The sequence below is a fragment of the Gavia stellata genome, chromosome 4 (assembly GCF_030936135.1).
Source record: "Gavia stellata isolate bGavSte3 chromosome 4, bGavSte3.hap2, whole genome shotgun sequence".
NCBI lineage: Eukaryota > Metazoa > Chordata > Aves > Gaviiformes > Gaviidae > Gavia > Gavia stellata.
In genome coordinates, this window is record NC_082597.1 from 69,642,635 (window position 1) to 69,669,735 (window position 27,101).

General features: G+C 47.1%; 2 protein-coding genes across 2 annotated transcripts; one reads left to right on the forward strand and one right to left on the reverse strand.

Moving 5' to 3' along the window:
* The first annotated feature begins 2,053 nt into the window (after positions 1 to 2,053).
* Positions 2,054 to 16,167, forward strand: IL17RA (interleukin 17 receptor A). Its single transcript, XM_059816882.1, has 11 exons — positions 2,054 to 2,192; positions 3,412 to 3,536; positions 4,626 to 4,752; positions 9,728 to 9,775; positions 9,871 to 10,028; positions 11,319 to 11,396; positions 11,831 to 11,906; positions 11,991 to 12,005; positions 12,852 to 12,953; positions 13,998 to 14,039; positions 14,646 to 16,167. Exons 1-11 carry the CDS (start codon positions 2,054 to 2,056, stop codon positions 16,145 to 16,147), a joined length of 2,412 nt encoding a protein of 803 aa, XP_059672865.1. The 3' UTR covers positions 16,148 to 16,167.
* A 5,586-nt stretch (positions 16,168 to 21,753) lies between these two features.
* On the reverse strand, positions 21,754 to 23,289 carry TMEM121B (transmembrane protein 121B). Its single transcript, XM_059816716.1, has 2 exons — positions 23,034 to 23,289; positions 21,754 to 22,835 (listed from the first exon to the last, which is right to left on the reverse strand). Exons 1-2 carry the CDS (start codon positions 23,287 to 23,289, stop codon positions 21,754 to 21,756), a joined length of 1,338 nt encoding a protein of 445 aa, XP_059672699.1.
* Positions 23,290 to 27,101: the final 3,812 nt, after the last annotated feature.

The following is a 27,101-nucleotide window of genomic DNA, read 5'->3' on the forward strand; positions in this document are numbered from 1 at the left end:
TTTTAAACTTTTTTGGCAGGAGAAGGATTGGGTGGGCTCAGATTGGATCATATTTCACACTGGCAGATGGCCATTGGAATACAGCTTGACAACATGGCTAAGCCGAACTGGAGCTCTGCCATTAAAATGCTGCCTTATTTGAATATTTGGTTTAAATTCTGCCTTATGGTTCTTGTTATGTTTTTCTGCTCTAGTGGAAAGATTTTTTCACTGCTTAGTACACCCTCTTCTGAAAGGTACTTTAATCTTACCAGGTTTTCTATGGATATTTTTTGGTAGAATGAGCATTTGAGGATTGTCTAATTACTTCCTAAGCCTAAAACCATGCTGTCACAAGAAGGGATAGTGCCCACTTTCCACTGTTCCCATCACTGAAAGTGTACTTTGGCAGGGGGGGCTGACTGTGCACTATGTAATGGCAAACTGCTGGGGGGAAAGTGCTGCTCTTACCTCTGTCCCTGCCAGCATCTGGCTGCATGGTCCCACTGCTTCCCCTGGGACAGTGTCAGCAGCAGTGGGTCTGCAGGCAGAGCTGCTTCCTTGAGCTCTGCGTGACGGAGTAGCCCACCAAGGAAATGGGGAAATCTTTGTTTGGTGGGTCGTTTTTATGAACCAAGTCATCACACAGCCCTGTGATTGTTTGAACTCATGCAAGGGAGTAAGTGGAAAATGTAGCCAAGAGACCAACCTTTCATTAGCAGCATGGATTTCTATCAGCTGAAACTGGTAGCAAAACATGTTTTGCTTTTGAGGAATTCAACCTAGAAATTTATTTTCTTGCTCTTCATTATTCTGTTTTCAATATTACAGTGGTTTAGTGTGGATGCAACAAGTAGCTAAAGAATGTTGTACCGATCTCTCCAAAGCCTGTATATTCATTTCACCTTTTTTCTTTTTGATATATTCAGTGATCACACTAGCCTGTTCATATGATTCATAGATTGCATGAGACAGCTCATGTTCAGTAGTTATTCTGCTAGTTTTTTAGCAGTGCTGGTATAAATAAATACTGTTATAAATTCTCATTAGGTAAATACGGCCTACACTACATGTGCTTAGATGTATATTACAGTGTGTCAAGAAGGGTTTTGTCTGAGTGGGTCCAGTATACAAAGTGATGCAGATTTGTTTTTATTGACAGTTCTGCCTTCCCCTCCGCCCAGGTCTGACAGTTATCATATGCTCTATCATCAGTTATTTTATATTTACTTCTAGACTGTTGATATTTTTCAGAAAAATGCATAGCATTGGGCCTACACTTACCCCTGCAGAGCTATTTAAAACATTCAAATGGTAATGATTTCCCACTTGCAACTTCTCCTTGATTTGTCAGCCTAGTTCTTCCTGTGTTTGTGCTTCACTGATATTCAGCAGAGCTATTTTTAATATGCTCTGATAAGTCAAATGTCTTACAAAAGTCTAAGTAGATCATGTCTGTCTAATGCCTGTCATACCTCATTTCATTTTCTGATGAGATTACAGGACTGGTTTTCCCTAACACTGTATTGACTAGCATAAATTATTTTTCTGTCCAGAGAGCTCATTACTTTAGTAAAGGCATTAGAAGCAGTTCTTAGAAGCTTAGTTCAGATGTATAGTCAAATTAGAAGTAAGGCTGTTTTTAAACAGAAAGTAATTAACTATTGGAACAATTTCCCTGGGTATCTGACAGACTTCTTATCATTGGAAGGCTGGAAATTAGTACTAGCCTTCTAATATAGGTCTGTTTCAGCAGCAAGGTATGGACTTGCTGCAGGGGATATTGAGTAAACTTACTTGACCTGTTTAACCTAACTACTTTGTGGTAATTACTAATGGATTTTAAGGAAAAGAGGAAGTGTAAGTTCCTAGAATGAGTGAGTTCAGAATATTACAAGGCAATTTATAAAGTATTCGCATGCTGAAAACTGCCTTTCTGCACTGTGAAGCAGTCTGTCACCCAGTTTTGCCCTCTGAGGTACCCTGACCCAAAGGGCAAACCATAATTGCAATTAAGCAGTTTCCTCGGCCCATGCTCTAAATGGTGGCTTTCATTTGATGGACAGGTACCTGCATGGAGGCAAGCTGGCTGCAGGTTCCCATGTGGACTCCTTCTGCTCCAAGCAGTCTTCATGTCTCTTCTGATGTTTTCCATCAGATGGATGGAAACCTGTTCCCTGTGCTTCGGATAGAATGGAAAGTAGCCACTGATGGTAAGTGGTGGTTGTTTATTGTGAAGATGGAGCAGAGGAATTACGTGTGATCTAGTAAGGATAAGGAGGAGAATTATGACTTGAAGTCTTTTACTGATCTAGTCATGAAAGCAGAACTTCAAAATTTGGAGGCTTGGCTGCTTCATTTTGTTTGTTTTGGGGAATGATTTTGGTTTTTCTTAGTGACTGAATTGGGGCTTTGTGTGTGCTGGGTATTCAAGAATTTTAAATGTTTCCACTAGTATGGGATAATGACATTTAAAATGGGAAAAGCAGATAAAAATGGAATGAAGTGACCCACACCTTTACCACAGCAATGAGGGGAGAAAGGAGGTTCGCATGGCAAGCATTGCCTTTTCAAGGCGTTGTAATGACTGCAGCAGCCTTGTGCAGGGGAATTACATTGGTGAACTGAACAAATTACAATTAATTTGAGAGAGCACAAATAGCTTATGTGCTGTTAACCCCGTGCAAGTTCCTCCCATTTCAATTAATCTAGTCCTCGTAACTTAGGTTTCCTATATGCACATGTGTCTTGATAAAGGAATAATTGTCTCATTGTTGGAGCCTAAATGAGTACCAGTAAGTCAGGTTTTCTCTCTCTCCAAGTATCTTGGATTATTTTTTGTTTGTTTGTATATGGTATTTCCCTTGCATGCTCTTGTCCATGGTTTTGTACTGATTCAAGACAGAATTAAACACATTCCTTCCTTCTGCAGGGCCTGTGACTGAGGGCTGTATAGAGTTATTATCTCAGTATAGCTATAGTAGTGTAGAAGCAGGTGTGACTCGGGTAACCCAGTCATTTTGTGTAGCTACGGTTATAAACTTTCTCATTGGGATTGTCTGTACCAAAATAAAAGCGTATTTGCTTTGGTGCCCAAGCTGCATGAAGCAGCCTTGAGAGGCAGAGCTAAACACAACATTGAATCTGTGGAACTGCCAGGGTGTCTGAAAGAATGAAGTTGCCTTCTATTCTGCCCCTTCATTTGTGCAGATGGAGCTCTTGCTATGCAGGACAACCTTTAAGCTGAAAGTGCTGTTAGTCAACCCTGTGTGCTCACTTTTTCATGACCAGTTATCTTTGTGCTGGGATCCCCAGCGTTTCAAAGGAGTAAGACTGTGACAAGATTAGGCACAGTGGTAATCTCTGTGGAGGTTGCAACCTCTACACAGGCAGATGACAGGAAAAAACATCTCTCTGGTCCTCTGCCTGCAGCTAGCATCCGTTATCTCCGAGGGGCAGAGCTGGCTGTGATGCAAGTGAACAGCAATCAACAGATCTGTGCCCAGTTTGACTTTCAGAACAACTTGCCACTTCAGGTCCGTCCGGATGGAGGCCGGGTAAGTGCAAAGGGCTCTAAACTACTTTTTCTGCTCCATGGGTTTGTTTCTGCCTTCACTGTCATACAGCAAGGTTATAAATTAAAAAGTACAGACTGTTAGAAGAGTTGATGAAACAATCAAGATATTGGGCTTGAGACCTGCGGTCATTTCCAGTTTGTTTTATACTTGTGTGTAACTGTATACAAGCTGCTTACTTATCTTGGTCTCTCTTTCACTCTTCCCATCCTTCAGGTTTTAAGAATTGTTGCTCTCAGTGCCTAGCATGTGCCATTGTTCTGGATGTTGCTTCAAGTAAATAACTGTAGGAGATTTTGCATTCTGCTTGACAGCGTGACATTTATAGCTTTCTTTTTAACTCAACCCTTCCTTTTACTTCCACTTCTTTCTTGTACTCTTTTGCTGTGGAGGACCCCCCCCACCTTGGGGGTGGTCCTTCAGCTTACACTCAGTCTAGGAAACTTGTCAGAAAAATGCTGAGCATCTGCAGCTCCCTCTATGAACACTAGGAATCTGGAGTTCGTTCCTTACCATGCAGAATTGGGCCATAGTTGGCTTACCATCCGGAGCCAGTGCCTCTCCCAGAATTTGCACAGCATTGCTGATATGTGGAATACAGTATACATTTAAGAAAATATGTATGGAATGGCCAGGTGCAGAACTATGTATGTGTAAGTGCAAGTCTAAATGCTTAACACTTGCACAGCACTGCAAGATTCATGCTAGACTAGAATTTCAGTCTCAAAACTGCATATTTTGGCCTTATTTCCTTTCAGTTCAGAATGTAATTAAGTGGAAACTCCACACAGTTGTTTGGCATGAGACTATTGTATCAGTTCAGAGATCCAAAGAAATAACTGTACTTTTCTCATTCCAAATAGAAGAATTTGAGATAGACCAAGGGACAAGTACATTTAATACACCTGAGATCCATTTTTTTTATAGTCAGGCTTCAGAAGGGTCATATGGATGAGGGAACACAGTGGAAAAGGACCAAGTCAGCTGTTAATTTCAGTGCCTTTACAACATTCCTGTTTTAAGTCCAGACATTCTTGTTTTAAGTCCTTGTGAATGTGTTTTGGTTTTCAGTGGAATTTTACTTTTGACCGTTTTGAAGTGGAACCTGGCCAGACTTACCAAGTGACTGTCTACCACCTGCCCAAACTGGGTGTAGATGGAGACTACAATTGCAAGTCCATGTCTCTCACAATGCCTGGTAAGAGATGCTCTATTTGCTTAGGCCTTGAGCTTAGGACTGTTGTTTTGTAGACCTGTAATTGGTTTTTTTCCAGACCCATGAACTATGAGCAAGTTTGGCAATAAGGTGACAGTATTATAAAAACCTGTTGCCCTTTCTGCATATTGCCGTTTTGAAAGTCCGCGGTGCTAGCTTTATCTACAATACCCCTGTGGTATATATCCAAAGTGCATGTATCATTTGTGCTACAAGTCACTATCCTTGTTTCTGAGATCCTGTGTCCAGCAGTTTGTCAAATATCTGCTTGCAATAAGGTGCATGTGGAGGGACTCTTCTGTGAAGGCCGGACCCATTGATTCTGGCTGACTGTAATTGCTACACAGAAGATATTGCTTTAAAAATTTTTATATGCTCTTTAGAAAGCTGGGCAAAGCCTTGGACTTCTCAGAAATTGCATTTGTAGCTTGTCAAGAATTCTGCTACAGCTATGGCTAAAGAGAAATTCATAATTAAACCTGAAAACTAGTGTAGGTGCCCCTTTGAGGGGCTGTTTGACAATGTTATGTATTCTGGATTTCGTTGCTGAAATGTTCATCAGTGGAGCAGGAGCAAAGATATTTCATCTACGTGAATTAGGCTGTAGAGCATCTTTCATGCTCTTTGCAAACTATCGCTGCAGCTTTTACTTAATCTTAAATCTTCCAAAGTTGTCCCTCTGCTTGTGGAAGCTGGAAGTACAGGCCAGAATTTCCAAATCAGGAATAAAGTTTGGCTTCTAATGTTAAATTTAGACAGGTGAAGTTTGATTTCAAAGGCACAGTTAGGCATAGTTTACCAAGAAACTTTATAGAGCTGAGTACCTGACCTTTTCTTGTGTATATAAAAATTTTCCTATAACTAAAAAGAACTTATTTTGTTGTTTTCCCTGAAGATGCTGAGCATCTGCAGTGCCCTCTGGCTGCACTGACTAGTTTATAAATACTTGGCACTCAACACAGCTTGAAAACTGGTTCATAATTTTCTTCTTAACTTGCTTAAAGTTGTCAATGTGACTTTGTAGTTATAAAATGGCAAAGTATGTGGTGTGTCAGTCAATGTGAGCTGGAGAAGGAGAGGGGGTACTTGTTTTTCAGCCCTCTTATCCTGACTTATCTGGTCATACTGAGAACTTCCTGGCTTTTATCCTCCACTGTTGTTCAGAAACCTAGTGCATCGTGTCAAGGTTAGCAGTTGCAGGGAGCTTTGCTGATTAGAGCTTACATGTGAATTACAGGGGCGCTATATATTTTCCAACTTTTAAAGTTGGAAATTTAAGATATGCAATATTTTCTTTCAGCTGTTCAAGCAGGGAGTTGTTCCTTTTTGTTTGTGTCCAAACCCTGGAGGAGAGACATAGTTTAGGCTGAGACTTGTAAATCTCACGTTGCTAAATGTTACAGAATCACTAAGGTTGGAAAAGACCTGTAAGATCATCAAGTCCAACCTAAAAAAAAAAAACCACACCAAAAACCAACCTACCCAACACCACACAGCACCATGCCCATCAAGCCACATCCCACAATGCCACATCCACATGCTCCTTGAATACCTCCAGGGAGGGTGACTCTACCACCTCCCTGGGCAGCCTGTTCCAATGTTTCACTACTCTTTCAGTAAAGAACTTTTTCCTAATATCCAGCCTGAACCTCCCCTGGTGCAACTTGAGGCCATTTCCTCTAGTCCTGTCTCTAGTCACTTGGGAGAAGAGACTAACACCCACCTCTCTGCAACCTCCTTTCAGGTAATTGTAGAGAGCGATAAGGTCTCCCCTCAGCCTCCTCTTCTCCAGACTGAACAACCCCAGTTCCCTCAGCCGCTCCTCATAAGACTTGTGCTCCAGACCCCTCACCAGCTTCGTCGCCCTTCTCTGGACACGCTCCAGCACCTCAATGTCCTTCTTGTAGTGAGGGGCCCAACACTCAACACAGTATTCGAGGTGCGGCCTCACCAGAGCCGAGTACAGAGGCATGATCACCTCCCTGCTCCTGCTGGCCACACTGTTTCTGATACAGGCCAGGATGCCGTTGGCCTTCTTGGCCACCTGGGCACACTGCTGGCTCATATTCAGCCGGCTGTCAATCAACACCCCCAGGTCCTTTTCTGCAGGGGAGCTTTCCAGCCACTCGTCCCCAAGCCTGTAGCGTTGCATGGGGTTGTTGTGGCCAAAGTGCAGGACCCGGCACTTGGCCTTATTGAACTTCATCCGGTTGGCCTCAGCCCATCGATCCAGCCTGTCCAGATCCCTCTGCAGAGCCTTCCTACCCTCAAGCAGATCAACACTCCCTCCCAACTTGGTGTCATCTGCAAACTTGCTGAGGGTGCACTCTATCCCCTCATCCAGATCATCAATAAAGACATTAAACAAGACCGGTCCCAAAACCGAGCCCTGGGGGACTCTGCTTGTGACCGGCCGTCAACTGGATTTCACCCCATTCACCACAACTCTCTGGGCTTGGCCATCCAGCCAGTTTTTTACCCAGCGAAGAGTGTACCTGTCTAAACCACGGGCCGCCAGCTTCTCCAGGAGAATACTGTGGGGAACAGTGTCAAAGGCTTTGCTGAAGTCCAGGCAGACAACATCAACAGCCTTCCCCTCATCCACTAGGCGGGTCACCTGGTCATAGAAGGAGATCAGGTTGGTCAAGCAGGACCTGCCTTTCATGAACCCATGCTGGCTGGGCCTGATCCCTTGGTTATCCTGCACGTGTCCCATGAGCGCCCTCAAGATGAGCCTCTCCATAACCTTCCCCGGCACCGAGGTCAGGCTGACAGGCCTGTAGTTCCCCGGATCCTCCTTCCAACCCTTCTTGTAGATGGGTGTCACGTTGGCAAGCCTCCAGTTGTCCGGGACCTCCCCCGTTAACCAGGACTGTTGATAAATGATGGAGAGCGGCTTGGCAAGCTCCTCTGCCAGCTCCCTCAGCACCCTTGGGTGGATGCCATCAGGCCCCATAGACTTGTGAGTGTCCAGGTGGCATAGCAGGTCATTAACTGCTTCCTCCTGGATCATGGGGAGCCTATTTTGCTCTCCATCCCTGTCATCCAGCTCAGGGAGATGGATACCCTGAGGATACCTGGTGTGGCTGTTAAAGACTGAGGCAAAGAAGGCATTAAGTACCTCAGCCTTTTCCTCATCCTTCGTGACAACATTCCCCGCCGCATCCAGTAGAGGATGGAGATCCTCCTTGGCTCTCTTTTTGTTGTTAATGTATTTATAGAAGCTTTTTTTATTGTCCCTCACGACCGTGGCCAGGTTGAGCTCTAGCTGGGCTTTCGCCTTCCTAATTCCCTCTCTGCATGACCTAACGAGGTCCTTGTATTCTTCTTCACTTGCCTGCCCCTTCTTCCAGAGGTGGTAAGTTCTCTTTTTTTCCCCAACCCTCAGCAAAAGCTCCTTGTTCAGCCAGGCCGGTCGTCTTCCCCGCCGGCTCTTCTTATGGCACATGGGGACTGCCTGCTCCTGTGCCTTCAAGATTTCCTTCTTGAAGAAGGTCCAGCCTTCCTGGGCCCCTTTGCCCTTCAGGACCGTCTCCCAAGGGACCCTCTCAACCAGTGTCCTGAACAGGCCAAAGTCTGCCCTTCGGAAGACCATGGTAGCAGTTTTGCTGACCCCCCTCCTTACTTGGCTAAAAATTGAAAACTCTATCATTTCATGGTCGCTAAGCCCAAGACGGCCTCCGACCTTCACTTCTCCCACCAGACCCTCTCTGTTTGTAAAGAGCAGGTCAAGCAGGGCACGTCCCCTGGTAGGCTCGCTTACCAGCTGCGTGAGGAAGTTATCTTCCACACACTCGAGGAACCTCTGGGACTGTTTCCTCTTAGCTGTGTTATACTTCCAGCAGACATCCGATAAGTTGAAGTCCCCCACAAGAACAAGGGCTTGCGACTGTGAGACTTCTGCCAGTCGCTTGTAGAATGCTTCATCGGCTTCTACGCCCTGGTTGGGTGGTCTATAACAGACCCCCAGCAGGATATCCGGCTTGTTGGCCTTCCCCCTCATCCTTACCCATAAGCATTCAACCCCGTCATGACAATCATTGAGCTGTATACAATCAAAGCACTCCTTGACGTACAGAGCCACCCCACTGCCTCTCCTTCCTTGCCTATCCCTCCTGAAGAGCTTATAGCCCTCCATCGCAGCACTCCAGCCATGCGAGTTGTCCCACCATGTTTCTGTGATGGCGACCACGTCATAGCTGCCCCGCCGCACCATGGCTTCTAGCTCCTCCTGTTTGCTGCCCATGCTGTGTGCATTGGAATAGATGCACTTGAGCTGGGCTATCGGTCTTGCCCCTGACAATGGCACGTCGCCCCTAGGCTCATCTCTGGGTAGCCTGGCATCATCCCCTTCCCCCTTCAAGTCTAGTTTAAAGCCCTCTTGATGAGGTTTGCCAACTTACGGGCAAGGATCCTTTTCCCCTGTGTTGAATATGTAACTCTGGATTTGACTCTGAAGAAAGTCCCAAAGAGCAGGGCCAATCTGCTAAATGAAGCAAAAATAATTATAAATGTGGAGGTATGTTTTGGGATCAAGAAAGATTTGAGCCTTCTAGTTTTCCCAGAGCAGAATGCTTTTGAAGGAATCTATTGCTGTGGCACTCTCAAGGTCCAGGGATCAATACGAACTTTTAATTCCACTATAACCCTCTCTGCACAGGTCTTGCATTAGCAAGAGTTGTCAAATATTACTGTTATAATAGTATTGTGTGTGTTCAGTCTATTCTTATTAATTATCTCTGTTCTGGAAAAAAAAGCTCTGACAAAATCAGTAGAGGGGCTAGCTTATACATTGGAAACCAATATTATTCTGCTGCAGAATTTTGCTACTGCTTTGGAACAAAGGTCTCTACTTATCAAGGAGGACTTAGGTATCTGGCTTCTGATAAGAAAATGGGTGTTTTTCCTAAATGGAAGTACAATGTTTCTGACTAGTCACTGATGGTCTTTCTTGCAGACTGCAAGGACTCTCTAATGAAAAGAACCATCCCATGTATAAAGACAGGTAAAAATTTTTCTGTTTGAGTCATGTAGACATGGGTGCCCTGTTGACATATTTCTGACAGTTGAGAAACCTGGGAATATCTGCACTACTTCCAGGCAGTTTGTGGGAGCCCAGGATCCAAGGTAAAAGCCTAGATGATACAACTCTGCTTGTGAGCTTTAACCCATGGATGGAGTCAGCCCGGTACCAAATTCATGTGGCGAGTTTCCTGAATGAGAAGAAGTGTAAAATGATCACACGTGATTTCACTGAGGTAATTACCTTCCTAAGTGATATCCTCTGTGTTATTTAGACAAACATTTCTTTAATGGTTGCTAAACAAGGAGGTGGAGCCATGATGTAGGAGATGTAACAAACACACTTGAACAGCAACTTTCAAAGAATTATTTTCACGGGTTTTTAATTGCCTTTGGAAAGGGGAACTTTCTTTCAGGAATCTGGTGGATAAAAGATCAAAAGATGTTTTATAATGCATGGAGCAGTCTGTAAACATGTGCAAAGAAAACCAAAATTTGATATTTGACTACCTTTACCTTTTGTTACCTTTGTCAAGTCAATGCCTCGGGGCATAAGACTAAATAAATCAACCAAAATTGAGGTGCAAAGTTTCAAGAAATCATTGAAAGTAGTTTACGAATGTGATGGGGGGTGTTAATTAAACTTTTTAGATCAAGAATGAGTGGTTTTGTAACAAATGTTTCAATTAAACTGAGAATTAATTTCTGTAGGTCTTACAGCATGTGTTGTAGAGAAGCTCAAAGTAGGTCCAGAGTGTCTTGTGATGTAAGAAATGTTCCCCTTCAGGCATCTGAGGGAGGAGAAATGCTGGCTGTTTGGAACCAGTCACCACCCTTCCTTGGGGGAGGGCAGTTATATTGGCATTCAGTTTGCTTAATCATTCCATTCCTTCCACACTTAAAACCCTTCATACTGCATACACACATATGTATTAAGTTATAACTGACACAGCTGGTACAGACCAGCTGGTACAGCTGTGTGCATATTTCCCTGGCAGAGGGGAATATACCTCATTTTGGAGTGTGTATCTGCTAATCATTGTAAACAATATGTTTAGATTATCATGATATTGATTTTATACAGCAGGTAACAAGGACGACTTATTTGTCTATTCTAGTGTGAGAAGCAGCAGTGTTGACAGCTTTTTTAATTAAATGAGGCAGCTTGTTATTGTTTACATATTAAATAACTGAAGACATTCACATTGTTAAGAAACTGTAAGTTTACGTTAACACATTTGAAGTTATACAATGTACATCCTTAATTGTTTCCTGTTACCTGTGCAACCTTAGCCTGCTGTGTTAATTGTATTACCACGTCTGTCACACAGGACATTTGCAGTGATGGTGGCCAGACCATTTATCTGTTTTGTTCTCTGTAGGCTTCTTGTTTAAAAAAACAATAATAAAAATAGAAAATTCTGCTTCTTTGGACCACTCCATATTCTCATGTCAACTCCTTTTCTTTTTTCCTTCTTTCATTCCATTTTCTTCCTTCCCTTATAACTTGCATCTGTTTTCTGCAGGGTGGACTGCAACAGCAAGTGAATGTCACAATTAAAATAGAGAAGAACATAAGAGCTTGCTGCAACTACAAAATACAGGTAGGATCTTACTGTTGTCCCTGTGTCCTTCCTTCACCAAAAAGGCAATGAGCAGGTTAGGAATGTTACGTTTTTTTGTATAGAGTTTTGTTCTGAGATTGGCTAATCCCTAATTACCTCTATCAGGGAAATAATTATTATGGCTGAAAGAGCAGGTTTTTTATATAGGTATTCCCTGTAGACAGTAGCTTTTCCTTAGTATAGTGTTGCTGAGTCAGAGACTATAGAGTGGGAATGGCAGGTGTGCAACCTGCTCATTGCCTTTTTATTGTATAGTGTAAGAGTTCTTGATCAGTCTTGTTTTCTGAAGGAAAATGGGAATTCAGTGTCCCTATGCCAAAATACAGGGAATGTCAAGGCAGGGGGAAAATAAAGTGGGGAACAGAATTGCTTTTAAGAATAGCTTCTGTTTTCTGAATTTCTTTCAACTGCAGATTCAGCCATTCTTTGCAAACTGTGGCACAGACTGTTTGAGACACTCTGCTTTCATCCCATGTTCACCAGCTCCAAGTGAGAACTGCTTTTCTGTAAATTAGATTCCCATTGTCTTAGAGATGAGAGCTGAATTTCTAATGTAACTCTTGTCTTTTGCAGGTACAGACCCATCAGGTAAGAAGTTCTTCCATTACTCTGAAACTGGTTTTGCTGCTCTTTTCCTGTCATATAGAATAACAAATGGTCCTCCCCCAGTGACCCAATGGGCAGGAAATGTCCCCTTGTGACACTGAGCTCAGGATAGATTGTGTTAAGAGTTACTTCACCATGATTTAACGAGGCAAGTGTTTGTATGCAGTGTGAACCTTAAAAAGCAAATTTTAGAGATACTTCACTTGCATAAAACTCTTTGAGAAACAGTTTTGACAAGAAGAGTCTTAAAATACTTTCTGTCACTTTGCTCAGTGTTAAAAAATTTGCATAATATAAACCAGCTTTTGGAGATAATAGCTTGCATATATTCATTTTTATGAATGTCAAGATAAATCATGTCCATAATGATTTGACATCTTTTTTTGGCTGCAACAACACCTGTAAGGAGCTAGTTTGCCCAAGATTTAAAAAGAAAAAAGAGACTTGTAGATTGAAAAAAAATATCACCCAAAATGGTGATATTATTTTTTTAAGATTGAGTACATGAACAGGCAGGATATAGGCAGCATGCCTGTCAAAGCTGGATAAACATTGCTGTTTAGAGGAAGGTTATTGATTTGCATTTTCAATGTGCTGCACATATGGTTCTTTGTGGAGCAAGTTTATGGTGTAGATCATTATCATGAAAGCAGGAATTAGTTTTGAGAAGTGACTGTGGTATGTTGTAAGGGGGAAGTGCTGGACTACCTGTGGTTTTGGGCAGAGCCAGGGTCCTTCTCCCTTGGCCCCTGCTGCTCAAGAAACTTCTGTTCTTTGGTGAAACTCTATTTGTGTAAAGCAATGTCTGAGCACTGTTTTGTACTGCAGGTGATATGATTATATGGCTCTACTGGTGTATCACTGGGATCTGTGTGTTACTGGTGGGATCAGTCATAGCAGGTGTGATTTGTATGACCAAAAAACGAGCAGGTAAGACTCATACCAGCTAGGAAGAAAAGATTCAGTGCTAGTACTATATTTTTCCTACTTCTGTACCTATTCCTATTGCTGTTTTCTTCCTTGCTGTTCTGATGTCTTGCCACTGAGATAATGCCTATGTAAACACCTTCTTCTGTTTTACAGCGTAGGACTTGCAACATTCTAATACCATCCACCTAGTTAAGTAAAGCCTTCAGCAGGTTATGCTGTCTGATACTCCATTTTCACAGCACTTCAGAGCTCATGAGGGGAAAAATGAACTTCAAAGTTCAGCCCTTTGTTTCCTGCAGATTGCTACAAATATCTTTTCCATTTATTTTTCTCCTACATTACATAAGAGTTTTGCAGGACAGAAGCTTCCTGTTTGTCCAGACTGTAGTCTTTCCCCTGTCCCACAAAGTCTCTACAAAATTCATTTTATACTATTTTGAGCTTAAATGTTTTTCAATTATGATGGAAGAAGAAAAACAAGATGTAGAGGTTGACATTGAGCAGGTTGGAAAATTGGGTACTTAAGGACTAATCCCTAGTCTTTTGTGCTGCAACTATGAGGCAGTTATCACAGAGAAACTGCAACTCACTGGGGTTTTTTTTTGTCCTGAGAAGAATAATTGGAAATCTTTTGGAAAATTTCTTAACATCAAAGTTATAGATAAGATGTAGCTAGGGACATTTTAGTCGCCTCTTCAGAGAAGCCTCTTAAGAAAAAGCTATCTTTAAAAAAGCCCTTTCTTAAGGAGGGGTAGCAGAAAAATTGTGTGGGGGTTCTGTACTTCTTGAGGCTAGCCAGGTCTGGGGAAAATGGAGAAAATGGTTTTGAGTGCATTCTTTCTCCTCTTAAAGGAAAAATGTAGCAAAGTACATAGCAGAACTGGCTGTAGAAGAGTCTTTATTCATTTAGTATATATTTTTATTAGGCCTCTCCCTCCCCATGGTTTTATTCCTGTACAGTTAAATCTTTGGAAGGTGTTGTGATTTTAAGGGTTTAATCTTATTTCATGTTTTCAGAACTGACAGTGACTTTCTCTCTTCCAGGACACCGGCGAGGGAAATGCAATGACAATGGTTTGCAAACTGGTAAGATGTCCTGCCTGTGTTTTATCAAGCACATGTAATGCATTCTGGAAGTCTCTCACAATTGTCCGGAAGGGGCTCTCATAGGCCCTACTGCTCTATAAGTGCTTCTCAAAACCAAGAGGTAGCATTAGGATCTTCCTGTTTAGCTAAAAGAAACTTTGTACAGGGAATTTGGAATGCCATATTTGCCAGATGGGAGATAATTGCTTTGTGAAGTGGTGAGGCTTTTGACCCAGCTGAGGCTATACTAGGAAAAGAACCTTTGCTAATCATCTAAGCCATAGCAATAGGAGATTGTTTTGGGGCAGGTGCACTTAGTTTTCCAGCAGAGAATATAGCTACATTTGCAAGCCTCTTGGAGCTCATTTATTACTTTTGTGTGGTGAAATTGCATGAACCATCCAGGCATTGTTATAAATCACAGCTCCACTCTCTGGACTTTCATATTCAATTTCTACAATGAGATGTTGTCTGTATGTGTTGCCAAAATACCTTCAAAACTAGTAGTTGCTAGAACCTTTTGTAAATATTCTCCTGTGTTGATTGCTGCTGGCTTGCACCATTACAATTTTGAGAATGTGACTGGGACGAATATTTTTCTTTCAGCAGCACCATATACTGACCTTCCTCTGCCACCCTTGAAGCCCCGAAAGGTTTGGATTGTGTACTCTGCTGATCACCTGCTGTACGTGGATGTAGTGCTGAAGTTTGCTGAGTTTCTGATGACGGTCTGTGGCACTGCTGTAGCCTTAGATCTGTTAGAAGATCATCAGATCTCAGAATTAGGGCCGTTACCCTGGCTTACTCGACAGAAGAAGGAAATGGAAGACCTATCTTCTAAGATCATCATCTTATGTTCACGAGGCACCCAGGCCAAATGGCAGGCCATGCTTGGGAGTGAGCCTGTGTGTCTCAAGCAAGATCAGCAAAAGCCAATGGGAGATCTGTTCACCCCAGCCTTGAATTTGATCCTGCCAGATTTCAAGAAGCCAGCCTGTTTTGGAATGTATATAGTCTGCTATTTTGAGGGGATAAGTAGTGAAAAAGATATACCTGATCTGTTCAACGTCACATCCAGGTACCAACTGATGGACAAGTTTGAGGATATTTATTTTCGGATTCAGGATTTGGAGAAGTTTGAACCTGGGCGCATCCATCGAATCCAGGAAATCACAGCTGAAAATTACATCGATACCCCTAGCGGGAGAAAGTTGAAAGAGGCAGTAGAAAAGTTCAAGAACTGGCAGACAGAGCACCCAGACTGGTTTGAGTGTGAAACCATCTGCTTGGATAATGAAGAAGAGTTGCAATTGCTAAACAGAGAGAGCCAGGTGGATTCATTGCTAAGTGAACCGGGTGGAATTGTGAAACACCAGCTGCACCTACGGGACCCTGACCCTAACTGCTGTTACGTCATCAACCTCCACATGCATGAAGGTGAAAGTAGAGGCTGTAAACTGCAGCCTCAGCTTAATCTGCATGGGGATCCAACTTCTCAGACTATGGTCCTTCCTATAGATGAGACTCCTCTAGTTCAGGTAGTGGAGCCAGTCTCTTCCATGGAAGATAGAAATATACTTGGTCATCATGTGCTGAGTAATGAGGACTGTATGGAAGGAGTTCCTCTTCTGGAGACAAGCTTTCCAATGAGGAATGACATCATCCTCCATGATGACTCTGAAGTTTCAGCAATAGATGACCAGAGTCCTGCAAACCTCTCAGGTGAACTGAGACAGCATCTGAATGGACTCATGTACTCTCTTTATCAGCAGAGTGTCATTCCTTCAGAGCCACCTCTCTGCCAAGAGGAGGCTGACAAGCAACACCAGTTGGTCTTTGATGACCAATGCAAAGACCAAAGACAGTCAGTGCAGTCAGACCAAGGCTACATCTCTAGATGTTCTCCTCTGCCTCCTGATGACCTTGTGGAGGAGGAGGAAGAAGAGGAGGAGGAAAAACAGATGGTCTTCCATGAACTCTCTCCAGAGGTCTTGAACAGTTTAAAGAGCCTCCAGCAGCAGCTGTTTTTCCAGGACATTCAACAGAGCTCTGACTGGGGATATCCAGCTGAGGTGATGGACATTGGCCAATCTTCGGAGGACTGTTAGGCTTTATCTGGGACCTACTCCATTTGAAATACAGGGATGGAAGGTGGTACCATGCACAGTCCTTGTATTATAAGTGACTTAACTGGTAGGATCTTCCTGTCTGCTGCTAGGAGGCAGGATTGCCCAGCAGATTGGCAACGTTGTTTCCAATCTCTGTGGAGAGAAGTATCAACTATTAGCCATCCCTGTGAAAGAACAGGCAGTAGTTCTGTTCCTTGGGGAAATGTATTACATCGAGTCCTCACTGATGGATGGCAGAAAAATTATTATGGCTCATCCACTTGTGCCTTCAAAATGCCCTCCAGCTGTACTGGTTCTATTGCACTGGATAAAAGTCATGGCCAGGGTTTGGAAAATAAATTTAGGTAACATGGCAAAATTTGCGTTGCCATTTTAATACACATTTTAAATATTTTGTTGTAAATACTGTGTTAAAGATGTGTACCTTAAACTTCAGCTAGGTTAGGGCTGTCTCTACCTGGTTGATACATGTGTCTGGAGATTTTTTTTTCTTTTGCCACTCACTCATTCATTTGAAACTGCATTTCCATGGCCATTCAGAAATGAAATGGGTTAACTGAGCAGTAAGTGGGATAAACTTTTAAGAGTCTCCATAACTCTCCCTACTGGAAGGTATGTGCTTGAAAAACAGCAATAAGAGGAAGGGGGAAAAGAGGATAATGGACCAAAAAAATGGGATTCAGGCTTATTATACAATTGTAAGAAGAGTCTGGAACTGAATACAGAATTACTGAATGAGGGGAATCTGGTGTATTCTATAATGCACTGCTGCAGTGCTGTTTGCTTTTGGGCATCTTAGCACCAGGAAGACTTGAACTGAAGATGTAGATAGTGACAGACAATTAAGGAAATGAAAGACTATTTTGGAGGCGAAAGAAGTGTAATTTCATCAGATGCTGTTTTAGAGTGGAGATCATAACTGAGTTAGGGGAGGCTGAGCTAAAATGGGTGTAAGATGTACTTATGTGGGTATAAACGCAAGCACTGTGAAATACTTAGACTAAGGGGTTCATCTTCCAGGAGCAGTGATGGTAACTATCAATTCCAGTGTTTTTAAAAAAAATTGGGTTTGGTGCACTAGAAAAAATTGTTCCCTGCGAGTGATTGCATGTTGGCCCATATAGCACTGACTGGGTAGCAGACTATTTGAGGATGTCATTTACCCTATTGCATGGTTTCTGCAGTCCAGCCCACTGGATAACAGCTTGTGAGATGTAAATGCATCCAGGCCTTTCTCCTTCGTGCTCAGACAAGCTTGTGATCTTCCTGTCCTTCTGAGTTTACTTGTCAAAAAATCTTAAAAGAATTTTATTTCAGCTTTTTAAAAATCTGGTCTCTTGGAAGATAATATGTCCTTTTGACTAGCAACCAATATTGTATTATGTATATTTTATAATTTTGTTTGACTGGTGTTTTGTTCCTTAAATTAAAAAACAAGAATACTTTTTAGATATATTTACTTAAATACTTTTATGTCCTCAATTCTGCCCAACTCCTTATGTTAGTATTTCTTATGGAAATCTGAGGCAAAACTGAGAGCCAGAACTGAACTGGTTGACAAATGCCAAAACATTCCTGCAAAGTGTTGCAGCTGTATCCAGTTGAGCTGGATGCAGCTGAGGGCCCTCAGGTGTGGGAAGTGCATGCTCCTTCAAAATGAGTGTTAAAGAAGGTAAATGTTTGTAATTTCTGTGCAGGGCTGCTCAGTGAGGCAGGACTGTTAAGACAGCTTGCTTTCTCTGTAGCCAGATGCCTAGAAAGACTAACAAAGGGACAGTCCCTGCATAGATCCAAAGTTAAGACTGGGTGTCACCTTCATTTCCTGTCTGTACGGGACCTATAACCCAACAGCAGCTAAGCAAGAGGTAGCTGTGATCTCAGTGCTTCTCCAGTGAGAACCCATTTCTCAGATTATGTGAATAATTGTCATCTTGATGATCTCACTTCTTAAAGTTTCTTTTATCTTACAGCAATTAACATGTAAATCTGATTATTTTTCCCCATGAGCCTTTTTCAAGTGGTATGAATTCCTATAAATCATTTAAATAGGAAGCTCAGAAGTGTCATCTGGATTTTCTTGCCTTAGTCATTCCCTTCTCAAATAACTCCCTTGGTGTTACAGCTTTTAGAATTTGCTTTCACTTAAAGAAGTTTGTTTGAGGGAAAAATCCAGACACTATTTTAGCAATCTAACATGATGAAACCAAGTAACTTTAATGTATCTGTTGGTCCCTGACTACAAAATTGAATAGCCCAGCAAGACTTCAAAGGAGGGAAAAAAAGAGCAAAATCAGTCACAAGTTTCTAATTTTATTTTAACAATCTTGCTTTTTAAAAAATACAAGTCCTGATTAATGCCAGGGGGATGCCAAGTGTCCATTGGCCACAGGCCTTATCTTTCACTTCAGTTTCCCCTCCTGGGAGTAGTAATCCTTTTTGTCAGGATAGCAAACAGAGCAGTAAAATGCTAAATAGCTGAGTTGTGTTGCAAAGCTTGTAACAGAATCCCAAGGGACCTACGTCTTAGTATGGCACAACTTCATTTAGCAAAGTGTTATTGACCTGGACCAGTAATTTAATGTTGGCAGAATACACAGTAGGTGTGCAAGGTGCATCGGGTGAGGTATTGTTTGCACTTTAATGGTACCACTATCTCTCTCTTCTGCAAACGGATCTATTATGTGGCAGAAGGGTTTAAATGGAAGTGAGAGCTCAATTACCAAAGAGAAGGGAATTCAAAAGGTGGAGCAAACTTATAAACTAGACGTTGGAGAGCTTTAAATGTTTCTCTGTAGTATGTAATTGAAGCGGCAGCAGAGCTGCCCTTGTAGTTGCAAGGGGGCTTCTGTACAGCCAACTACTATGAAAGCTTTACACTCTCCAAACAGCACATTTACTAACAACCTAGAAACGATGGCACTACAAAGAACCACTTTTTCTACAAAGGAATTCTATGCAACAGAAGCATCATTTTGCAGGGTTGTCTGTCCCAGGCAACCTTTGCATCCACAGACAAATTTGAACTGAGATTTCACTGCCAATAGTTTAAATATGCTGTGGTTAGATAAATTTCAAACATGCCATTTTCTCAGTAATATTTTAAATGGAAAAAGGCACTCAGTGTTGAAACAGCAACTTTGTGCTATGAAGGGGTACTGAAGTAAGACTTGTTAATAATTCCGCTGTGATTCTTCTAGTCTCAACTATGCTTACACTTCAGTGTATTAGGGATGTTCTTCAAGCACTTTGGTGCTATTGTGAACTTGGCCGTAGGAGCAGCAAAACATAGATGGGGTGAATACCTTTTTATTCCTCCACCTTGTTTTTGGCAAACTTGTTTGGTTTGGGTTTTCTCTTTTTTCTTCAGCTGTTTGACTGAGGCATGGAGTACTCCTAGGTACAGGTATCGTCTCATTCTCTCTTGAATAATACTCTAGTCCTTTCTGAGCTTTTACTGTCTGTTTAATGCCGAAAAAGGAAGGTGCAAGGAAACAAATGCCTGTACAAGCATTATATACCTGTAATTACACCTCCTTTGGCCAGGAACTTAGCATCCCCTTGACACATCTCACATCACATAGGAAAAGTTCACAGTACCAAGTTTTACAATCACAGTCACTCACAGCACCAAGATTGTCCAGACAAAAAGAAGTTACTGAAGAGAAAGGCCACTGGCCAAAATTCACACAATTGCCCGTGTAAGGGCTCAGGTTAAAAATAAAGCACTGGTGGGAAAGCTAAGCCTAGCCTTTGCTGACTCTCCATTTGGTGTGAGGAGAGCAGCAAGTCACTCATCCTAGCTCCAGCTCTGAACAGAACAGGGCTGTTGCCCCATCCTTTTGAGGGCCTTTTCTAGCCCCTCAAAACTCATCAGCCACCCAAGAGCTGGGGGAGAAGAGCCCCAGGGCACCCCTACTTCTGCCAGTGGGAGCTGGAAGCTACCAGTCTGTAAACATTTTGTTGTAGCAGTCCACAGGAGCATGCAGTTATTCCACTCTGTGAAAAGGGAGGGGGGACAGAGGCTCAGTCCCACTGAAGCCTGAGCTCTGAAGGAGAGAACGGATGTGTGTGCAGGAGAAGTCTGGGCTGTGTCTGCAGTCCTGCTCTTGGCTCTGGGTAGCAGTTGGTTGTGCTTTATTTCCCCTTCCTGTCAGGACAGCTTGAAAGAAGGCTCGGGACAGGAAACTGGTATTTTCCCTATGAATGCAGTCTTGCCCAGATAACAAAATATAAGCCTGGGAGGGGCAAAGTCCGTCCTTCGAATGTGGCCTCTGTGCTCCATTTGTCTGGTTTCAGGAGCAGCTGTAGCCAGGCAGAAGAGCAGGCCTCAACCCCCACCGAATATTCACGGAGCGTGAAACAAAAAGATAACTGTGTTTCTATGAGAGGTTAGTAACACCTTTTTCCCCACCCACCCTTAACCACATGCACCTGGCGTACAGGATGCTGGTGTGTGGGCTTTCACCAAATCTTGGGAACTCTGTGCTGAAAAGTGAGGTTCACTGAGAGCAGAGCCCACCCCGAGCAGTGCTGACATCCCCTGCTCTGCTGTTTGAGAGGGGGACAGTGCAGGCTTAGCCCTGCCTCTGCTCTCTCAAACAGATGTGGAAGGGGGCCAGAGGAAATTTTTCCAGCCTTCCGGGCCTATGTCAAGGGAGACCCTACACTCTGCATAAAAGAAAACCAACACTGATCCCATAAACATGCATATTCACAGAGAAAGGAGAGCCCCAGCATGTGGGAGCGGCTGTCTGAAGCAAGCACTAGACTGCTGTAAACCCTGTTCTCACCAGAAATAAACGTCTTGGTGGTAGTGAAGTGGGGTCTAAGCCCCTGGATTATGTACATGCCAGATTCATGTGTTTCTTCAGCGTGTGAAGTCAATATAAGATGCAAAAGGTTGAAGCAGAGAGGTAGACATTTTCGGCTTGGAGAAAGTGGCTCCTAGGCTCGAAATGACCAGATGGCCAGCGTGCTCCCGGAGGTTCCCCAGCTGGCACGCAAAGACCCTCTGCAGCTCTGCTGCGGGGAACCAGAGGTGGCAGCTTTGTAAGACCTAGCGAAACCAGCGTGCACTTCCTTTTGTCCTGCCCGCACCCCAAAGGCACGTCTCGCCTGGTCCAGACCCCTCTCGCATCTCATCATCGTGGTCAGCAGGAGTTCTTAAAGGAGGGGACAAAATCTAGTGGTCCCTGTTGTTTAGGGGGAAAAGGAAAAACTAAACCTTTATGGTCACATAGCAACACGCTGTCCTGGCAGGGAGTGGGAGGGGAAGAGTGGGACCCTCCAAAGAGTGCCGAGGGGCAGAAGCACTAGAAGAAGACTCGTCATGAAGGGCAGGTGCATTTTCTGGGGACAAGCCTCTGCCGTAGGCTCCTGCAGGTAGCTGGGTTTGCGCTGAGCTTCCACTGATGGATTTGTCCGTGCGAAAGGGAGGAGGAGAGCGAGAGTTCGATGGGGGAGCCTGCGTCCCCTTCCCCTGCTCGGCCACGGCAGCGGGAACCTGAGCAGAAACGCAGAGAGACTCTGCCGGGAGCGGACACGGAGGCGGCTTGGAGCCCCTCCGCGGGCGGCGGCCGGGGGGCTCAGCCCTGGGCGGTGACCGCCAAGGCGTTCACGTACCCGTGGGGGCCCACGTCGGCATCGGAGAGCCCGTGGGCCAGCGGGGCGGTGGCGGCGGGTGCGGCGGCGGCGGGGCCGTATTTGGCGGGCGGCGGGGCGGCGGCGGGGCGGAGGAGGCAGCAGGTCTCCAGCGCCTCCAGGCCGCGGCAGGCCAGGAAGAAGAGGTTCTTCAGCATGAAGAGGGAGAGCGGCTGCTGGTAGCGCAGGAGCAGGAGGCAGCGGAGCGCCAGGAGCGGGGCGTCCAGCAGCCCGGCGGGCAGCAGGAGGTGCAGGGCGAGGCGGGCGGCGCCGGGGGGGCGGGCGGCGCTGAGCTCGTAGAGCCACAGCACCGGCGAGGCCAGGCAGAGGAAGTAGACGGCGATGAGGAGGTAGCGCAGCGGGGCGGGCAGCGGCGCCGGCCGCCCGGGCTGCAGCACCAGCTCCAGCAAGGAGAAGCTGTCGAGCAGGTCGAGGCAGGTGGCGAGGAAGGCGGCGGCGGCGCGGTGCTGCGGCGGCGGCTGCGGCGGCAGGAGCAGCTGCCCGGCGCCCTCGGTGCCGATGGCCCGCAGCAGGCAGTATAGCAGCGGGGCAGAGAGCGCCAGGGTGATGCGGAAGCCGGTGGTGCCCAGCGGCAGGCGCAGCTCGATCAGCTCCAGGATGGAGGTGCCCAGGATCAGCGCCGCCTTGGGCGTGAAGGCGATGGAGTAGATGAGCCAGGCGAGGTGCGCGTAGGCGAAGTCGCCGCCGCGGGGGGGACCCCCGGCCCCGCGGCCCCCGGCCCCGCGGCCGCCGGGGGGGCCGTGCAGCAGCAGCGGGTGCGGCGGCGGCGGCCCGGGGGGCGGCGGGGGCCGCTCCCGGCGGCGCGCCCGGCTGTTGCGGCAGAAGAAGATGCCCCAGCCGGCCGCCAGCACCAGGTCGGTGGCGATCCAGCTGCACCAGTACAGGTCGGTGACGGCGATCAGGTAGAGGTCCAGCAGCGCGCCCTGCCCCAGCAGCAGCACCAGGGACAGCGCCTGGAAGCCCCAGCGCCGCCCGCCCGCCGCCCCGCCGGTCCCCAGCAGCGCCCCCGCCGCCGCCCCGCCGCCCGCCGCCCCGCCGCCCGCCGCCACCGCCCCGTACAGCTCCGCCGCCGTCATGCTGCGGCCCGGGCTCCCGCCGCCGCCGCCGCCGGCGCCGCCGCCGCTGCTGCTGCTGCTGCTGCTGCTGGGGAGCGGCGAAGCGGCGGCGGGCAGCGGGGCGGCGGGCGGCGGCACCAGGGGCTTACTGATGCTGATGCTGTCCTCCTCCTCTTCCTCCTCCTCCTCCTCGGTGCTGCTGCGGCGGCTGCGGGGGCGGCGGGCCCGCGCCGAGCCCGAGCTCGACCCCGAGCCCCGCCGGCTGCCGCCGCTGCTGGAGCCCCCCGGGAAGAGGGGCTGCCGGTCGGCGGCGTGCGGCAGCGGCGGCGGCGGCGGCGGCGGCGGCGGCTGGAAGGAGCCCGAGGAGGAGGAGACCGAGCGCTGGTTGGAGGCAGCGCGGTGCATGGTCCTCCCCGGCCCCCGAGCCGGCGCGCCGGGCCCGACGGCCGCGCCGCGGCCCCCGGCCCGCCCCCGGCCCGCCCCCCGCGCCCCGCGTCGCCGCACCGGCACCGGCACCGGTGGCGGCGGCAGCCGTGCGGAGAGCCCGAGCGGCGGGAGCCGGCGGGGCGCGGCGGGGGAGGCCGGGGGCGGCGCCGATCCGCGACCGCAGCAGCTGCCGGAGCCGGGGCGGGCGTCTCCGCTGGCGACGGTGGGTGGGATAGGGGTGGGGGTGGGGGAGCGGAGCGCGGCTGTGCGGCCGGGGGAGGGGAGGAGGGGGGCGAAACGGGGAGGGGGAGGAAGGCGCCCCTCTCCCCGTCCCCGGGGCTGCGATAGAGCCAGGTCTCGGGGAGCATGGCCCAGCTGCCTCCTGCCCCCCAGACCCGCGTGAATGGAGCCAGCCGGGCCTGGGCGAGTCACCCATGGACATGCCACAGCCCCCCAGCACCCACTCCAGAAAACCAGAAGTACTTCAGTGTCCCCCAGTCTCTCTTGGCTGACCAAGATGAGGGCCTGTGGCCTGGTGCAGAGCCTACAGTAAAGCACTCACTTGTGGCTTCTCATCTGTGGCGCTGGACATTCGGTCTGTTGTAAGTAATTGTACATCGAAGTAAGTGGCTTCTACCCCACCGATTTCCTGAGTTGAGCCAAGCCACATACTGAGGGCTCTGCCCAACTTGATGGGACAGTGGCTTTAAATTGATGTGAACAGCCCTGAAGTTCCTACTGCTACTGAAAGCACCAGTCGGGACCTTTATTGACCCGCTAGTAATGGCCTCGAATTGAGCTTGGCTGGCTGGATCTGTCACAGCACCAGCACTAATGACTTGGCTCATCATGTTTCAAAGTGGCTTGGTGCTCGGCATCACCAGTCCTTCATCCCTACCTGTGCCCACCGGTGATGAGCCGGGTGCTGCCTGTCAATGATGTGAAGCATACTGAATAAGCTGTACCCACAAACGCCTGTATTAACTACACTTTGTGATAAAGATCCAAAATAGCTTAACTTTTGAGAGTGTTGCTAATCAACACATGGGGTTGAGCGAAACCCAGATGCTTAGTACAGGGAAAGGACATCCAGGACAGCAGTGACAAACATCTAATGCATGTTGGTGCAGGCTCCCTGAGGAGCCCTACTCCAGTAAATGTCACTGGCTGCTGTTGACAACAAGGAGAAATCAGTCTGGGGTACCAGGAGAATTCATGCTTAAATGTGAAACAAATAATTGAGAAAGGGAAGGGGAGAACTTGAGGTGGGTTGACGCAAAGATTTCTTTAGACACATAGCAATAAACAAGAGGAAAAGCAAGGGAAGAAGAAGAAAAATCACAGCAAAAGCATTACTGTTAATGGAGACCAGAGTGAGGGGGCACAGATAAATTAGTTTTCTAAAAGCATGGTCAAAACAGAGGGGGAAAAAAAGATAACTGGAGGCTATGCAAGCTTTAATGTAGTTACTTGGGCAGCACAGTACTGAAATACAACCGCTAAACTGGGATAGCAACATGCAGGCATTCCCATGTTCTCCCATGCTGGTTGCTATCCTACTCTAAAGTCCATGCTGCTGCACCTCTGCTGCCATTACCTGCTTGGCTGCATCGCAGCTAGGATAGGGGACACCTACATTCTGCTACACTCACATTGTGTTTTCAGTGCTAGGATACGCTTGCATCAGCACTACTTGTGTTCATCGTCTTCCTCTAACTCACCTTGTCATGGTACATAGCATCAGATGAGACTGAACGCCCATGTGCTCCCTTGCTGCCTAAGAGCCCTTTCTCCCTAATTCCACGTTTCAATTAGCAAGTAAAACTACTTCATTTTAAGAAGGTCAGTAATTATAGCATATCATAAGAAACATGAGTGTTCAAAATAACAGTCCAGCCTGGAGGGTGGTGAATGGGCTGGTGTATCCTAGCCTGGTGCCAGGATGGAGGACACGAGGCTTCACCCCAGGGCAAAACAGGCAGGACACCTAAGCAGATGCTCACAGAGGGACCAGGATGCAGCAAGCAGCACCGCTAGCCTCATAACTGTGACAAGCATCACTGGCATTCACAAGTTTAAGATCAGCAGAGTCCAAAGAGGGCTGTCACCATTTATTTTCCAGCAGGTGACTGCAGGGCAGCCTGGGGCTGAGGACCTCTCATGGCAGGCTCCTGACAGCCCTGTACAGTGCCGCCTCCATTTAGTCAGGGCAGCTCATGGGCCCCTGCTGAGGCGCTTGGCCCAGGGGTCACAGCTCCGGTATCCCCTCTGCCACTCGGAGCCATGGGGCTGCCCTTCCCCAGGGGCTGCTCCCCATGATCCACATCCCATGTCAATGCCTCGGAGGCACTGCCATGTTGCTGCCTCCGCAGTGACACAGGGGACACTCTTCCCTCTGCGTTGCTGGGGTGTGGTGCTGGCCCACAGCCACGCAGCACAGGGAAAAGGCAAGCTTTTCCATGACAGAAGCAATGAAGTGCCACTCTCAGTTGAGCAGCTTAGTATGAGGTCATCCAAGATGCAAGAAGACAGCGAGCAGTGAGCCGCCTCTCCTTTCCTTGCCAGATATGGTCCCATCGTGTTTGCTTTGCTCTCCAGCCTCTGGAGGTGTGTGGACTTTGTCAGAGACGAAAGTGCTGCATGTTTCGCTGGCAAGGCCTTCTCTCTTTGACAGGCTTGCCTGCCGAAGAAAAAACCCATGCCCAAACAATTGCTTTAACTACAATTTTTGTACAACCCCACAAGCACCTTGCTTAGGGCTCTGTTGGATGGTCTCTGTTATATAGGGAGCGTGAGGCTCGAGGCCATGGCCAAGGAGGATGTTGGCTGTCTGTGTTGATCTTTCAGGTTCAAGCAGGGCCCAGTGCTACTTCTCTTCGACTGGTGTTGGGAGTTGCCCAGTTCAGGATGGCAGCGAGGGTTTGTGAATGACACCGGCTGTGTCTCCTGATTTGGTTTCCACAGAAAGGCTGGGTTAGATGGCAGTGTAAGTGTGTGTGATCAAGGGTAGACGGTAAAAATCACATTCTTACATACTGGATCCTGACCTTTATCTAAGGTGGGTACATTCACCTGACCCTTCTAAACGTAAGCCAACGTTTGTGTCACTGGCATGATTAATGTGTGGTCAGTCCTGAGGATTAGCTAAATCAGTCTTGCTCCTACCACTTTCACCTACTCCACTGCAAGAAAAGTTTTCCACTTCTATGAGAGGGTGTGGAGTGAAAACCAAGCATCCACCTGGGCCGCTCGGGGCAATGGCCCTCATGCAGAGAGGGTCGCTCCTGCCCTACCTGGGCAGCAGACGGTGACAGCTTTGCCTCGTTGGCTCTCGTGCTCCAGGTTTCCTGGGCAATGCGCTTCCCTGTGCCCTGGGCACCGTAGGCTGGACATGCTCACTTAGCTGCCCTGGCAGTCTGCCCATAGGCACTCGCGTCTCCTCTGCTTTCGGTCCAGAGGCTCATTTCACAAAGAAGCCTTGTTTCACAAAGGTTCGGGTGTGTTTCTTGCCAGACCGGCATCTGTCCCGCCTGCTGGGGCAGGTGCAATTGGATGGGGCTCCCTGGGCTTCAGGAGGGATGGGCTGTCACCCGCAGCTGGCTTGCCCACCTGGGGAAATGGCCTCCGAGAGGCCATCCAGGTGATGTGGTGAGCTCAGCCCAGGGGAACCGGGTGGGGGGGCTGGGGGGGTGGAGCAAGGCACCTGCGGGGAGCTGGGTGCTAAGTGGGCCTGCCTGGGCTAACACGTCCTTGGAGAAGGGGCTTGCACCTCTTGTATCCCAGGGAGCATG

Bases quoted from the DNA above. Each gene is read 5' to 3' on its own strand.
- IL17RA (XM_059816882.1), top strand. From the start codon at position 2,054: ATGGAGGCAAGCTGGCTGCAGGTTCCCATGTGGACTCCTTCTGCTCCA. The intron at 4,753-9,727 runs GTAAGAGATGCT...TCTTTCTTGCAG, and splicing joins CATGTCTCTCACAATGCCTG to ACTGCAAGGACTCTCTAATG. The intron at 12,954-13,997 runs GTAAGACTCATA...TCTCTCTTCCAG, and splicing joins TATGACCAAAAAACGAGCAG to GACACCGGCGAGGGAAATGC.
- TMEM121B (XM_059816716.1), bottom strand. From the start codon at position 23,289: ATGCACCGCGCTGCCTCCAACCAGCGCTCGGTCTCCTCCTCCTCGGGC. The intron at 22,836-23,033 runs GTAAGCCCCTGG...GGGCGGCGGCGG, and splicing joins GGAGGACAGCATCAGCATCA to GGGCGCTGCTGGGGACCGGC.